Raw genomic sequence first — 16517 nt, 5'->3', positions numbered from 1 at the left:
CACATATTCTCAGAGCACAATCGTTTTCATAATAGTTCTCCCCTTTGAAACTGAAATTTTTTTTACAGTCTGAGAGAAAACTGATAACAGAAAAACAGAAAAGCTAAATTCTTTATCTCAGTCCATAAAAAAATTAAATTTATAGAATTTAGGTCTAATTGCCATGGAATTAGCAGAGCTAATTAAATGGAAAAGTCAAATCCAAAATATTTGAAGTATATTAAAAAAAACCTTTTAAACTTTTTTTTCCTTACAAAGGTTACTGCAAGATCAAAATGGTATATATACCTAATTTTATGTATAGCAGGACACCTGTCTTTATAATTAAAACAGTTAAAATATGATAGTTGGTTCTCACTGGAAAATTCAGCCTCTCTTTCAGAAAAGGAATATAAACAGAGGAAAAATAATTTAATTGCAGTATACAAACATTTATCAAGCAAATAATCAGAATAGTGAAAATTTAACATTATTGTTTCCAAAGCAAATAAACTGCAATCTAAACAACATTATATGTATGCTTGTACTTACTTACATATGGACATTTAATATAAACATAGTTGTACCCTTCAAAAGAAATTAAGGAAAAAATCTGAAGTGTTAACAATACATAAAAAGACTTCTGTAACACTAGATTAATAAATAGTTTCTAGATAAAATCCTTTCATTTAACATCTTGATAATACTTTTTTATTAAATGGATTCAAACCGTAATCGTCTTCATTTCCCAGATATAAATATACCCCCAATAAAGAAATGTTTCACATGTGATGGGACTTATTTTAGTATGACATTTTTTAAATATGTTGGTTCACATACCTGCATGCATTTTAGCAGTTCTAAGAAAGCATCAAATCCCTCTAGGAACTTGTGTCTCAGGTCATCTGACCAGTCAGTGGGTTTACTAATTAACACATATCTAAACAAAAGGAAAAAAAATGAAAAAATGTAGCTTTTAACATTTAAAGTCTTAAAACAACCTTAATTTACTTTTTTCCAATTAACAAATATTTATTTTTCCCCTTCTCACTTTGTTTTTCCAAAGAGAAAAAAAAAAAGAAAAAATCCTATAAGAAATCTGCACAGTGAAGCAAAACAAATGCCCATGTTAAAAAATGTGTCTCATATTGTATCTTGGGACCATTACTTTGCTCTCAGAAGGTGGGTAGCAAGCTTTACTATGGATCCTCTGGAATTGTAGCTGGGTATTGCATTGATCAGATGAACATTTAAGTCTTAATTGGTTTAATAATTAAGCAACTGCTTACTTGAGGTCTAAAATAAGACTCTGAACCCTCCTGAACTTGAAGGCTTGCAAGGCTGTGTATCGTTCAAATTGAAACCTGCCCTGGATATCTCGATGTTTTAAATGATCCATAAAAGTCTTGATGATGGTAGTCATAAGGTTTTCTTCTGTGATTAACATTCGAGCCTAAATAAAAGTGTATTAGAATATTTTGTAATTAAAAAAACTATTCACTGGGTAGATAAAACATGAATCACAGGATTTCATAAACAATACATATTTTTCATTTAGGGCCTATTTCCCCCCATAGGCATTATAATAATAGATGTTTCCTCATATTTCTTAATTATTATTAATTATGTTGTTTTCCCACTGTTTTATGAGGATACAAACTATACAGGGAAGTTGAGGTGTTACGGAGGTCCTTACTTTTCAATTAAAAGGGATAATGGCAGAACTAAGCTACATATTTACTTAAATTAATGTGTATATATAGATAAGAAATACAAGATATATAACAGGAAATCTATCCCCAAGGAGCTCTGTAAGAAGTGTCAGACTTTAAGAAGACATCACAACTATAACTATACAATGTAACTTTCTGATATTCCCCATGACCCCATATTGCTTTCCTGTTCCAACAGACTGTCCCTTAAGTCTTGTCCTTTCAACCCCATTGAATACACTTGATATCACCCAGCATCTGGGCCAGAGTACTAGAAGGGACTTAGTGACTACCTTGCATATGTTATTTACAAAACAAAGAGGAAGTAACAAGCCATGTCAAACTGACCACACTCTCAAGATGATTATAAATTTAGAAATTTGCATGGAAAAGGTAAAAGAAAAATCTTCCAAAGGAGAAGATGCAAGAGTTTTCATTAGTTCACTCTTAAGTCAGACTGGACACAATACAGCCCAAGGTACTGAGAAAAAAGATGACAAGAAGTCTCGAGGTTAAAGGAAACCTCAGAATTGTTAACAAATGTCAATGGAACAGAATGTGGGGTTTACTATTGTTTTATTTTAGAAAATATGGCCACAGATTTTTTGAGGGCCATTAATTTGGTCATATTCTGGTACTAAAATATAGTAGCTTAGAGGCACTGTGGCCCAGTGGAAAGCATGCTAAATCTGGAACACTGAACTTGGAGTCAAGGGAACCTCAGTTCACATCCCAAGTTCTTTCACTTACTCCTGTATGTTTGTGCAAGTCATTTAACTTCTAGGGCTCTTAATTTCCCTATCTATAAAATGAGAGGGTTGGCCTAGATGACCTCTGAAGTTCCTTCCATTTCTATATCTATGATTCTATAACCACTAAACTTATTGATCAGGGTTCTGCTTCTCTTGACTGGATGCCAAATCCATTAATTAACAGAGTGGGTCATTTTTACTATTCTACCCAACACAAGAAGAGTTTATCCACTAGTTTGGTCCAGGGAAATTCCAAAGCCCAAATCTGACTTAACCTATTATAGTTCTGCTGGCAAAGTTACAAATAGGAAAGATCAAAAGAAGCTTGATATTGTGTCTAATAAATGCTTGTATAAAGTCTGATACTTTGTAACTTTCTAATCCCTAAATTCCTAATAGCTTCTCAAGGTGCCATTCTACATGAATTGGATTCTAATGAAATGGATATTCAGAGTTAATTGTATAGCTCCAATTCACCATGATAACACATCTTTGGGACTCTACTTCATTTGTATATATGTCTTCTCTTCACTTTGTTTCAGAATATCAATCTGTTACTTACCTTAAACATTCTTATTCTACGTAATTCTCAGCCTCACTTAGAGATGCCAGTTTCCCACCACACAACTAACTTAGTATGTTCAAAATAACAAGGCAAATCCTCTAACACTCTGGAAAAATTCATAGGATAAGAATAAGTTTCAGTGTTCACCAAACCCTCTTAAGTTGCACTGTATGTGGTGCAGACAGGACATACATTTGGTCAAACAAACTGGAATACAGACTAATGGTAAGATGTAATCAAATTATTTAAAAACAATCTCTGTGAACTATGCTGTTATTAACTGAGAATGAAACTGGTTCGTATCCAACTCTCAAGAATTGCTACCTATTATTTTATGGATACCAACTAATAGGTTTTTCTTTTCAAGGATGGGATGTGGTTCAGTAATATTTAATAACTGTCAATATTCAGAAGGAAGAAATTATATTCATGTATATCACCAATTTGGAGAAGAGTGGGAAAAAGACTTAACCACTTCCTAAGGCAGGGACAGAAATCAACATGAGCATCATAAATTAGAGAAGTGATCAGAGGTAACCATTAGGAATATATATGGAAAGGAAAAAAAAGGCAAGCAGAGTATTTGGGAGTAGCAGATGTCACCACAGTTAGTTTGGTCAAGAAATCAAGCCAAAACTAGTGCTGAAAGACAAGCCTAGCACCCTAATAAATAAACAAGTATTCAAGATGTTGATTTTTATGGAATATTTTCTCATAATCAGATTAGGGACATAAAAAAATCAATGATACTTTGGGAAAAAATTTAAATGATTTTTAAAAGGTTGGAAAATGGGACTGTGAAGAAAGTGGGGTTTTGTTTTAATCAGGAAAAGAAGGTAAAAGATAACCTTATGTGCAGTCATTCTTATTAAAAAAAAAAAAAAAGATACTGCTGCCAGAAGGACATGCTGTCTCAGTAGTTTTCCCAATCATGGGGATATATTCTGAATTACCTATCTTCTCTTAGGGATACCACATAATGGACAGAATGGCTGTTCAGGCATAGGCATAATGTGACCATATTTTTAAACTGGCCTGTAAGTGAATCTGGCCTGTGTATTATCTCATTAGCTTGAAACAGATAACATTTAATCAGTCTTGATAACATTTTCATCCTCATCCACATCTTAATCATTTCTCAGCAATGTAAATAATTTTACTTACTTCTGTACTTTTCTCTGTTACATTTAGAACTTGATTAAATACACTAAACCACTTCCCAAATGCCAATGGCCCAGTGCCTGTAGTGCACAACAATTTACATAAAGCAAATGTCAAAGAAGGTTTTTCCTCTTACAGGGAGGGCTAGTTAATGCTAACAACCATAAAATGTTGTGTTGTAGGAATTTTTATACGAGTCTATATTAAAGATTTTCAGCAAAGTTTTAGAAACTATAATTCACATCTGTACAACCAGGGAATACTGGATTGGTAAAGTAAAAGTAGTCTTACCAATCAATTAACAAGCATTTCCACAGTGCCCACCATGTGCTAGGCACTGTAATACAAACAAAAAGGGATACAATCTCATTTCTTAAGGAGCTTGCACCTCAAAATAAGGTTAATACCTCATTTATCCAGTATCATCAGAAAATGGTGCTCCAAATAAATTTCACTAAGTATCTGACTGTGTCTAGCATACAGCCTTTGACAGAGATATAAAATACTTATATTTCTTCTAGATAACTGAAGATTATTTACTGCTTCACTTTTGATGAAAATACTTCAAAGATGTATTACATAATACTATGGCTTCTTCAACGAGTTACTGAACATAATTTAATCTTAGCAACTAGTAGTCAATTTAATGAATTACTGAACTGGAAAGTAATACACCTGCTAGGGCTGATAATTTTGTTGCCTCTTCCCTCTCTCACATATCTCAGGATATCAGCTTTTAGCAGCTCCCCTATCTTTGGCTGTCTGACTACAAGAAATACAAGAACCAAGGGTTTAATTTTACATGAAACTCTAAATGGTTACAATTTGGGAGTAATGCCCTTGACAAATAAAATTGACATGTTTTGTGACAGCTATTATTTTCACAGCCAAGAAGCATTTTCTTATGGTGCTGTGTTCCCAGTAATTGAGGTTGTCCTATAAGTCAGGCTTTCAAAATAGGTGGAACATTATTGTATTTGGGCATATATAAATCTCAGTAGTCTAAAATTCGATGCTTTAGTGCCACTAACAGAAAGTAGGAAAATTCTTAGTCTTCAGTACTTACAAGTGAAGGAACTGTGAATATCTGTACCGAGAGGTCTGCGATTGAAAACTCTCTGTCGTGGTCATCTGTCACATAATCACTCTGCAAACGCTCATAGTTCTATTAAGAAGGCAAAAAAAGGCAAGGAGTGCCAACTATCAGTTAAGAAGAAAAGGCGAGCACTACTCACCAGAGTAGGTGCAGTGAAGAACTGGACAGATAGAGCAGTCACCGACACTGCTCGCTCGTGATCATCCTCCATAAAATCTCTCTGCAACTGCTGGTAATTCTAAACAACAAGGGGGAAATTCACCTCTAATCCACACGGACCAAATTTTTAATAGATATAATGAATAGTCTGTACTGAGGAAATTCAAAGAGATAGAACTGGTATAAAAAGGAGTCTTCCTGCCCCCTAAAATCATTCAAATAATCTCTGAGAACCAACGCTAGTTTTATGGTTGTTATTGTATTTCTGTGAGGTACATAGTAGCAGCTTAGTATTGATAGTAAGATACAACTAGTTCTCAAAATATTATCATATAATAGAGGAGGTAAATATCAGCAATGTTACAGTTCCTGATGATATTATTCCTTGGTCTTACATCATTACAGCTATTACCTACAGACCAGGTAATTCAATTTTGGGCTGCGAGAAGCAGGAGAGAATCCAAATGCACACCTTCTAGAATTCATGACTTTTAAAGTAGATAGTACATATACATTAAATTAAGCCTACCCTCTATAGCTAAAAGTCCACAGAAGGGGCAGCATTTTAATTTCACAGTGATGACAGCTTTAAATTCTCCATCTTCATTTTGCCATTTCAAGTCCCATTCAGAGCTAAGTATATACATTGTACTGGAATAATCAATAAGTCAGATTATTGACGGTTAGTCCATGAATTTATTTTTAAAATATTTTGATAATTACATTTCAATAAAATTTATCTCTATTGTAATCCTATGTATTTTATTTTATAGCATTTAAAAACATTATTCTGAGAAAGAGCCCATAGGCTTCATCAGATTGACAAAGGGATCCATGACACAAGAAAGTTAAAAATAGGGGATTCCTCTTTCCTGAAGCCCTATTAATTTTGCAAATAACAAAAGATAGATTATTAAATTTTTCTTTTAAACTTCAATTCATTTAAGTAGATTTAAATGTCTGGCCCCAAGGAACTAGGGACATGCAGAAAATTTAGACTTGATATAAGGAAAAACTTCCTCTTAATGATGTCTAAACATAGAATGACTGCATAGGAGTGGGCTATTCCTCAATGGAAGTCTTCAAGAAATAGCTGAATGTCCATTTATTAGGTGTTTTGTAGTTAGTATGACTAGATGGCTGTTAAGTAAGATCCTTTCCAGTTTTGAAATTTTGGGATTTTGCTATCAGCTGTTAAATTGCCAGTTCTGTGTATTATCGGCCTGAACTAGTCCATTATTTATACTGCTTATTTTAGCGGTTTTCAAAGTTGAAAAACTACTTACTTTTGCAAAGTGGATGGCAAATAGTTTCTTATATTTCAAATCCATAAGTAAACTGCTCATGAACAACTGATGATAGACACTCCTAGCTCCTATTAAGGAAAAGACCAAGGTATATGAGGAAAGCAAGAAAGAAAGTTATTTCCAAGGAATCTTCAAACTGCATTATAAACCTCAGGTGTTTCAGAGTTAGCTCTTCTTCAGAGATAGTACATCTGTGCTTCACTAGCAGATACTGAAATTCATATTTACTTTTAGAGTGACATATTAAAAATAAAGAATTTCAATAACAACTAATTTTCTGCCACGAATTCAACACAGCAAAAGTGAAAACATATTTTAAATTTGCACCCTAATTTTTTTTTCTAAAAATGAGACTGAATTTCTTGACTAAAAAAATTCTATTTGTAAAAGGATATATAGAAAATTACTAAGATTTATCTAATAGTTGCTCAAAACATAAAACCATTAAACACATCTGCTAAAATGAACTTTTCAAAAAAAGAATCTTCTACTATTTTTAATATATTTCCTTTCCAACTTAAAAAAAAAATTAAATTCACCTTTCCATAATTTTGAATCACATAACATCAGTTTATCCACAAGAGAAGAGTTTTCACCATCTGGTCCTTCCTGTAAACCAACTTGACATAATATTCGACGAAGTCCATCTTAAAAAGACAAGAAGAGTGGTAAAACAACTACTGAAGACATGGAGATTTTAATGTAAATATCAAGTTAAGTTGAGCTTTTCTACATATGCTCTTAAAACTCAAATATATCTGTAAAATAGTGAAAAGGGTCAGCAATTTATGAATGTCTTCACAAAATGGCCAACTCACAAAGTGTTCTATAACTCTACATTAAAATTTGCACCTTTAAAAGGCAATAAGAAAATGGAAGTAATGAGTGCTCATGTTTCAAAGTATCATTAAGAAAAAAATGAGCTGTCAATCACTAAAGGGAGCTATGCAGTAGGTAAAAACTCCTAGATAAGGAATAAAAACATCTGGGGATTCTAATCCCAGCTCTGAGATTTATTATTCTCATGACTCTGAATAAGGCATTGAACTTCTCTATTCCTTAGTATCCTTGTTTGTTACCATCAGAGAAAAAACTTTAATGAGGGCATAAAAAAATCTTTGAAATTCACTGTCAATTTAATAGGCCAGTATATAAGTTCCCCTAAATTTCCAGAATCTCATATTTCCATAAGGCATAAAATAATGCGAAAATGTAGTGAAAACTAGACAGCAAAAACATTCCAGATATTTGACAAAAACACCTGGAAGTTCACTTCTCTTGAATAAAGTATGTAGTTTACCTGTTCTTCCCTTCCCTACCAGGAATAATGCTTGCTTTTTGGGTTTTGATAGGCACAAGAGAAATAGAGAACTATGAAAGCTCTGTATTCTCTAATGATGATTACATATACAAAATGCCCTATAGGCAATTCTCAAACAATATGGAGGAAAACAAAGCAAGATGTTCTATTTTAACTGTATTACTCAAATACAAATCAGACAGGATTCTGATGACAAAAATATAAAGGAAAACATTTTGGTAGCAAAAGAACAATAACAATAAAACCCCAAGTCTAAACATGACTAACACCATTAAAGAGTCAAACTACGAACTAAACATAAATTCCCCCAAGTATATCTACATATACAAATCGATGAGGTAGCGGTGGGGAGTTGTCAAGGGCATCAAATTCAATTTAAAAAAAAAAATCTCTTCACTGGCTGTTTTTTCAAACGGTTTGGATATGATACCACAACATTCCTTAATAATATTTAGCCCATTATTAAGAGAGTAGATAACATACCTGAATATCCAATAATACTGCCAAGCCAAGTCAAAAGCTTCAAACCAAAACTTTGATGTGCAACAATAGATGAATGCATTACTTGAACTTTCAATGGTTTAGTCTGTCGACTGGTATTTCTCTTAAAAAGAAAAAGCAGAATGAATGACAGAACTTAAAGAGAGATTTGAGTAATTGTTTTATTTAACACAGCAATGATCCTTAACAGCTCAACTCTGCAAAAGCCCCATTCTTTTTTTTTGGCAAGGAAATCAGGGTTCAGCGACTTGGCCAGGGTCACACATAGTAAGTGTCTGAGGCTGGATTTGAACTCAAGTCCCCCAGATTCCAGGGCCAGTGCTCTATCCACTGAACCACCTAGCTCTCCCAAAAGCCTCATTCTTAAAGGCCAACATCATTTCTGTGATATTACTTAGACGAAAAACTACAGTCTCAGGAAAATTAAAATTGTAAATAACCTAAAAAATTCTTGATTCTGAATGCTACCGCATTATATCTAAACTACTTGAAAAAAACAGTGAGGATTTTTTTTTGGTATTGAATTTGATGCCCAAAAGGAAAAAAAAAATAACAAGTATAAGCAAGGTTGCAGCACATTATCAAGGATGATTTAAATGAAAGAACTGCTGCAAAAGACTTAATTGAGGCTATTTGTGAATGGAGAAAGAGATGATTCATTTTTACATATTACATGAAATAAGAATAAAAGATGAGAGAGAGGCAGCTCAATTGGAACAGTATTAAAACTGATAGAACAATATTAACATTGAAAGAGTAAGAGGAAGGCCTCTCCTGTGTTACTGTGTACAATGTTCTCCTAGTTCTAATCATTTCACTTTGCAACAGTTCATGTAAGTCTTTCCAAGGTTTTCTGAAAGCATCCTGCTCATCATTTATTTTAACACAACAGTATCCCAATCATAAACCAAAAATTGTTCAACCATTCCCCAAATGATGGCCATCTCTATTTTCAATTCTTCATCATCACAAAGAAGGTTGCTGCTATAAATATTTTTGTGTGTATATATACATATGTATATACATATGTCCTTTTTCTTTTTTTAAAAGTTTAAATCCCTTTGGGATACAGAACTAGTAGTGGGGTGTGTTCATCCTTTGTTGCCGAAGAAGACCACGCCATCAGAGAAATGACTTGCATTTGACTTTGTTTTGAGTGAGGGAGGGCTGTGCAGGTCACCAACCTCACTTCTCCTCCAGAGTTATCTGAATCCAGTGACCAGATATTCATCAGGATGACTGGAGATGACCCAGAATGAGGCAATTGGGATTAAGTGACTTGCCCAAGGTCACACAGCTAGTGAGTGTCAAGTGTCTGAAGTGAGATATGAACTCAGGTCCTCCTGACTCCTGCACTGGTGCTCTCTCAACTGCTGGGTCAAATGGTATACAGAGTATTATAGCCCTTTGGGCATAGTTCCAAATCGCTCTGCAGAACAGCTGGAGCAGTTCACAATTCCAACAGTGCATATACACAACACTGTCCCAATTTTCCCACACCTCTTCCAACATTTCTCATTTTCTTTTTCTAGCATCTCAGCCAATCTGACAGGTGTGAGATGGTACCTTAGAGTTGTTTTAATTCCTATTTTTTAATCAATAATGATTTAGAGCATTTTTCTCATGACTACAGATAACTTTGATTTCTTCTTCTGAAAACTCTTTGTTCATATCTTTTTACAATTTAGCAGCTGGGAAGTGATCTGTATTCATATAAATTTGATTCAGTTCTCTATATGTTTGAGAAAGGAGGCCTTTATCAAAGAAATTTGCTATAATTTTTTCCCCTCAGTTTTCTGCTTTCCTTCTAATTGTGGCTGCATGGGTTTTGTCTGTCTAAAAACTTTTATAATTTAATGTAATAAAAATTATCAGCCTTATTGATCATATCAACAACAAAATTAATAGAAACTACATGATTATCTCAATAGATGTAGAAAAAGCTTTTGACAAAATACAACCATTCCTATTTAAAACACTGGAGAGCATAGGAATAAATGGAACTTTCCATAAAATAATAAGCAGTATCTACCTAAAACCTTCAGCAAGCATTGTATGCAATGGAGATAAGCTAGATGCATTTCCAATAAGATCAGGGGGGAAACAAGGATGTCCATTATCACCACTGTTATTCAATATGGTACTAGAAATGCTAGCTATAGCAATAAGAAAAGAAAAAGAAATTGAAGGAATTAGAATAGGCAAAGAAGAAATTAAGTTATCACTCTCTGCAGATGATATGATGATATACTTAGAGAATCCCAGAAATTCAAGTAAAAAACTACTTGAAATAATAAACAACTTTGGCAAAGTTGCAGGTTACAAAATAAACCTACACAAATCTTCTGCATTTCTATATATTACTAACAAAGTCCAACAGCAAGAGATAGAAAGAGAAATCCCAATTAAACTAGGGCAGATACTATAAAATATTTGGGAGTCTAACTGCCAAAACAAATCCAGGGACTATATGAACACAATTACAAAACGCTTTTGCACAAATATAGTCAGATTCAAGTAAGTGGAAAAATATCAGTTGCTTGTGGGTAGAACGAGCCAATATAATAAAAATGACAATTCTACCTAATTTATTTATTCAGTGCCACACTAATCAAACTATCAGATAATTATTTTCAAGAGCTAGAAAAAATAATATCAAAATTCATCTGGAAGAACAGAAGGTCCAGAATATCAAGGGAACTAATGAAAAGAAATGCTAGGGAAGGTGGCCTACTTTTACTTGATCTCAAATTGTAATTTAAAGCAGCAATTATCAAAACCACTTGATACTGGCTAAGAAACAGAAGGGTAGACCAGTGGAATAGGTTAGGTACTCAAGGTAGTCAATGAATATAATACTCTACTGTATGATAAACCCAAGGACTCCAGCTTCTGGGATAAGAACTCACCGTTTGACAAAAATTGCTGGGAAAACTGGATAACAATGTGGCAGAAACTAGGCATAGACCAATGCCTGACACCATACACAAGAATAAAGTGCAAATGGGTACATGAGCTAGGTATAAAAATTGATACTATAAACAAATTAGTGGAGCAAGGAATAGTGTATTTATCAGATTTATGGAGAAGGGAAGAACTTTTGACTAAACAAGAGATAGAAAGCATTATGAAGTGCAAAATGGATAATTTTGATTACATTAAACTGAAAAGTTTTTGCACAACCAAACCCAATGCAACCAAGATTAGGAGGAAAGCAGAAAACTGGGAAAGAATTTTTGCAACTAGAGTGTGTGATAAAGGCCTCATTTCTAAAATATATAGAGAACTGAGTCAAATGTACAAGAATACAAGTCATTCCCCAATTGATAGATGGCCAAAGGATATGACAGGCAGTTTTCAGAGGAAGAAATTAAAGCTATCTATAGTCATATGAAATAAGGCTCTAAATCACTACTGATTAGAGAGAAGCAAATCAAAACAACTCTGAGATACCACATCACACCTATCAGTTTGGCTAATATGAAAAAATAGGAGGATGATAAATGTTGGAGAAGAGGTGGGAGAGTTGAAACACTAATTCATTGTTGGTGGAGCTGTGAGCTGATCCAATCATCCTAGAGAGCAATTTGGAACTATGCCCGAAGGGCTACAAAAATGTGCATACCCTTTGACTCAGCAATACCGCTGAGATCATAAAAATACAAAAATATTTATAGCAGCTCTCTTTGTGGTGGCCAAAAATTGGAAATCAAGGGGATGCCCATCAGTTGGGGAATGGCTGAATAAACTGTGGTATATGAATGTAATGGAATACTATTGTGCTATAAGAAATGATGAACAGGAAGACTTCAGAGAGGCCCGGAAAGACTTTCATGAACTGATGCTGAGTAAAAGGAGCAGAACCAGGAGAACTTTGTACACAGCAACAACCACAGTGTGTGAGGAATTTTTCTGGTAGACTTAGTACTGCATTACAATGCAAGGACTTAAATAATTTCCAATGGTCTCTTAAGGCAAAACACCTTTCATATCCAGGGAAAGAACTATGGAATTTGATTGCAAAATGAAGCAGATCATTTTCTTTTGTATTATGTTTTGGTTTGCTTTATGATTTCTCCCATTCATTTTAATTCTTCTATGCAACATGACTAAGGAGAAAATGTATTTAATAGGCATGTATGTGTAGAACCTATATAAAATTGTATGCTGTCTCAGGGAGGGAGTGGGGAAGCAGGAGGAAAGGGAGAGAGGTAGGGGAAAAATCTAAGATATACGGAAGTGATTGTAGAACACTGAAAACAAATAAAATTTTAAAAAAATTATCCATTTTACATCCTGTAATGAACTCTATTTCTTGTTTTGAACTTTCCTGTTTGTAACTTTGCTCTACAACTTTGCTCTACTCTCACCCTAGTGAAACAGACCTTTCCTGATGACCTAAGTTGTCGTGTTATGGAAAATTGTTTCACCTAGTCCTTTTGTTGGGTCTGCAGCTTCAGAATTTGTTTTGGGGTATTATTTTAACATTATTTGAAGGGGATTTTGGGAAAGCTCAGGTGAGTCCCTGCCTTTACTCCACCATTTTAGTTGCTTTTTTTTTAAGGTAATTGTGTTCATCCTTCGTTGCAGAAGAAGACCATGCCATCAGAGAAATAATGACATGACCTGCACTTGACTTTGTTTAGAGTGAGGGAGGGCTGTGCAGGTCACCAACTTCACTTCTCTTCCAGAGCCATCTGGATCCAGTGACCAGATATTCATCAGGATGACTGGAGATGACCCAGGATGAGGCATTTAGGGTTGTGACTTGTCCAAGGTCACACAGCCAGTGAGTGTCAAGTGTCTGAGGTGAGATTTAAACTCAGGTCATCCTGACTCCTGCACTCCTGGTGCTCTATCCACGGCACCACCTAGCTGCCCCTTAAGGTAATTAATCCCATTTTTTCATATGATCATAGATATTTTTGATTTCTTTTTCTAAAAACGGCCTGTTCTTATCCCTTTACCATTTATAAGATGGGGAATGCCTCATATTCTTATAAATTTGCCTCAGTTCTCTATATATTTGAAATGGGGCCTTTATCTGAGCAACTGTCTATAAAAATTCCCCCTCCCCAATTTTCTCCTTTCCATCTAATCTTGGCTACAGTGATTTTATTTGTATAGAACCTTTTTAATATAATCTGCAGCTGGGTATAGAAATCTATCCTACCATACAGAAAGTAGGAGGGAAAGGGGATAACAGAAATAGGGGTGGGGGCTGATAGAAGGGAGGGCAGATTGGGGGAAATAAAAATCAGAAGCAAAACACTTTAAAAAACGGACAGGGAGAAAGAAAAGAAAGGGCATGATAAACAGGGAAATTAGGATGGAGGGAAAATACATAGCAATCATTATTGTAAAAAAAAAAATTTCATAGCAAGTTTCTCTGATAAAGACCTCATTTCTCAAAAATTTAGAAAATGGAGCAAAATTTATGGAAATAAGAGCCATTCCTCGATTGGTAATTGGTCAAAGGATATGAACAGGCACTTTTCAGATGAAGTAATCAAAGTTATCACTAGTCATATGAAAAAATACTCTAAATCATTACTGATTAGAGAAATGCAAATTAAAATAACTCTGAACTACATCCCACACCTATCAGATTGGCTGATGTGACAGAAAAGGAAAATGACAATGTGGAGGGGATGTGAGAAAATTAAGATGTTAATGTACTGTTGGTGAAGTTATATACTGATTCAACCATTCTGGAGAGCAATTTGGAACTATGCCCAAAAGGTATATACCCTTTGATCAAACAATACCTCTACTAAGTCTATGTCCCAAAAAGATAAAAAACAAAAAGGATAAAGACAAAATACAGTATAAAGACAAAATATATAGTATAAATATATAGTATAATATATAGTATAAAGACAAAAATAGTATACAAAAATATTTAGAGTCATTCTTTTAGTGGTGGCAAAGAATTGGAAATTAAGGGGACGTCCATCAATTGGGGAATGGCTAAAAAAGTTGTGGTATACTATTGTGATGTAATACTATTGTGTTATAAGAAATGATGAGCAGGATGCTCTCAGAAAAACCTGGAAAAACTTAAATGAACTGATGCAATGTAATATGAACAGAATGAGGGGAACACTGTACAAAAAAACAACAATATTGTATGAAGATCAACTGTAATTACCTATTCCTAGCAATACAATGAACTAAGACAATTCTGAAGGACTTATGGTGAAAGGTGCTGTCCATCTCCAGAGAAAGAATTGATGGAGTCTGACTGAATGCAGATTGAAGCATAGTTTTTCTTTACTTTATAGGGGTTTTATTTTTTTGTCTGTGCTTTCTTTCACAATGACACATAGAAATGTGTTTTTCATGACTACAGATGGATAACCTATGTCAAATTGCTTGCCTCCTCAATGGGGGGAGGAAGGAAGAAGGGAAGGAAAGGATTTGGAACTAAAAATATGAAAAAAAGAATGTTAAAAATTGTTTTGACATTTAATTGGGGAAAATATTAAATTATTAATTTAATGTAATCAAAATTATCTACTTTATATTCCACAATGTTCTCTATCTCTTGCTTATTTCTAAACTCTCCTCTTGCTTATAAATCTATTAGTTAATATGTTCCATGTCCTTCTAATTTACTTCTGAGAGCTTCCTTTGTGTCTACATCATGAATCAATTTTGACCTTTTCTTGGAAAATGGGGTAAGATATTGGTCTATACCTAATTTCTGCCAGACTGTTTTCCAGTCTTCCCCTAATTTTTTTTAACCATTTAGTGAGTTCTTATTCCCACAGGTTAAATCTTTACATTTGTCAAACACAAGATTACTATAATCATTTACTACTGTGTATGTCTACTCTTTCACACTAATCCACTATCCTATTTCTTAGCCAGTACCAGATAGTTTTGATAATTATCACCTTATAATACATTTTAAGATCTGGTACTGCTAGACCTCCTTCCACTACATTTTTTTCCATTAATTCCTTTGATATTCTTGACCTTTTGTTCTTCCAAATGAATTTTATTTTTTTCTAGCTCAATAAAATTTTTTTTGGTAGTTTAGGTAGAACTGTCATTTTTATTACATTGACTCAGCCTACCGATGAACAACTATTATTTCTCCAATTATTTAAATTGACTTTATTCATATAAAAAGTGTTTAATAATTATGTTCATATAGTTCCTGGGTTTGTCTCGGAGAGTATGCATCCAAGTACTTTATATTGTCTTGGTTATTTTAAATGAAATAGCTCTTATTATCTCTTCTTGCAGTGCTTTGTTGGTGATATATAGAAATGCTGATGATTTATTTTTTACATCCTGTTACTCTGCTAAAATTACTTATTGTTTCAACTATTTTTTAGTTGAATCTATAGGATTATCCAAGTATACCATTATATCATCTGCAAAAAGACAGTTTTATTTCCTCATTGCCCATTCTAATTCATCCAATTTCTTTTTCTTATTGCTATCGCTAGCTTTTCTAGTATGACATTGAATAATACTGCTCATAAAGGGCATTCTTTTTTCACTTCTGATCTTAGTGGAAGGCTTTTCTACCTTAACCTCATTATAGATATGTGTTGATGATTTTAGTCAGATTTTTCTTATTTTAAGAAAAAACACATTTATATCTACCTTCTAAAGTGCTTTTAATTAAGGAATGAATATGTATTTTGATAGAAGCCTTTTCTGTATCTATTAATAGTTGTTCTTATATTGAACCAGCCCTGAAATCATGATATAAATCCCACTTGGTCACAGTGTTTAATTTTATAATATATTGTTATAGTCTCCTAGCTAGTATTTTATTTAGGATTTTTGTATAAATATTCATTAGTGAAACTAGTCTGCAGTCTTCTTTCTCTGTTTTTGCTCTTCCTGGTTTAGGTATTTGTAATCACATTTGTTTCACAAAAGGAGTTTGGTAGTACTCCTTCATTGCCTATTATTCCAATTCAATATTGGAATTAGTTGAACTT

General features: G+C 33.7%; 1 protein-coding gene across 6 annotated transcripts in view; it reads right to left on the bottom strand.

The window, feature by feature from the left end:
- The window catches only part of UBR2 (ubiquitin protein ligase E3 component n-recognin 2), a 143436-nt gene that overhangs the window by 68229 nt on the left and 58690 nt on the right, over nt 1-16517 (bottom strand). For 5 of the 6 annotated variants that reach the window (XR_011974263.1, XR_011974264.1, XM_072642174.1 and 2 more), the window contains exons 8-13: nt 8536-8656; nt 7271-7378; nt 6711-6799; nt 5236-5334; nt 1269-1432; nt 820-919 (exon numbers count right to left, since the gene is read on the bottom strand). Coding sequence is in view for 4 of the 6 variants with exons in the window: in XM_072642174.1 (XP_072498275.1) it covers nt 820-919; nt 1269-1432; nt 5236-5334; nt 6711-6799; nt 7271-7378; nt 8536-8656 (681 nt within the window). In the remaining 2 variants the exon portion in view is untranslated. Of the gene's footprint in view, nt 1-819; nt 920-1268; nt 1433-5235; nt 5335-5404; nt 5504-6710; nt 6800-7270; nt 7379-8535; nt 8657-16517 lie in introns of all 6 variants that reach the window. The other variant, XM_072642173.1, reaches the window with a different exon arrangement.

The sequence above is a fragment of the Notamacropus eugenii genome, chromosome 2, assembly GCF_028372415.1.
Source record: "Notamacropus eugenii isolate mMacEug1 chromosome 2, mMacEug1.pri_v2, whole genome shotgun sequence".
In the NCBI taxonomy this organism is placed as follows: Eukaryota; Metazoa; Chordata; class Mammalia; order Diprotodontia; family Macropodidae; genus Notamacropus; species Notamacropus eugenii.
Note: the sequence above shows the minus strand (reverse complement) of the source record. Positions and strands in the feature narration are given on the sequence as shown.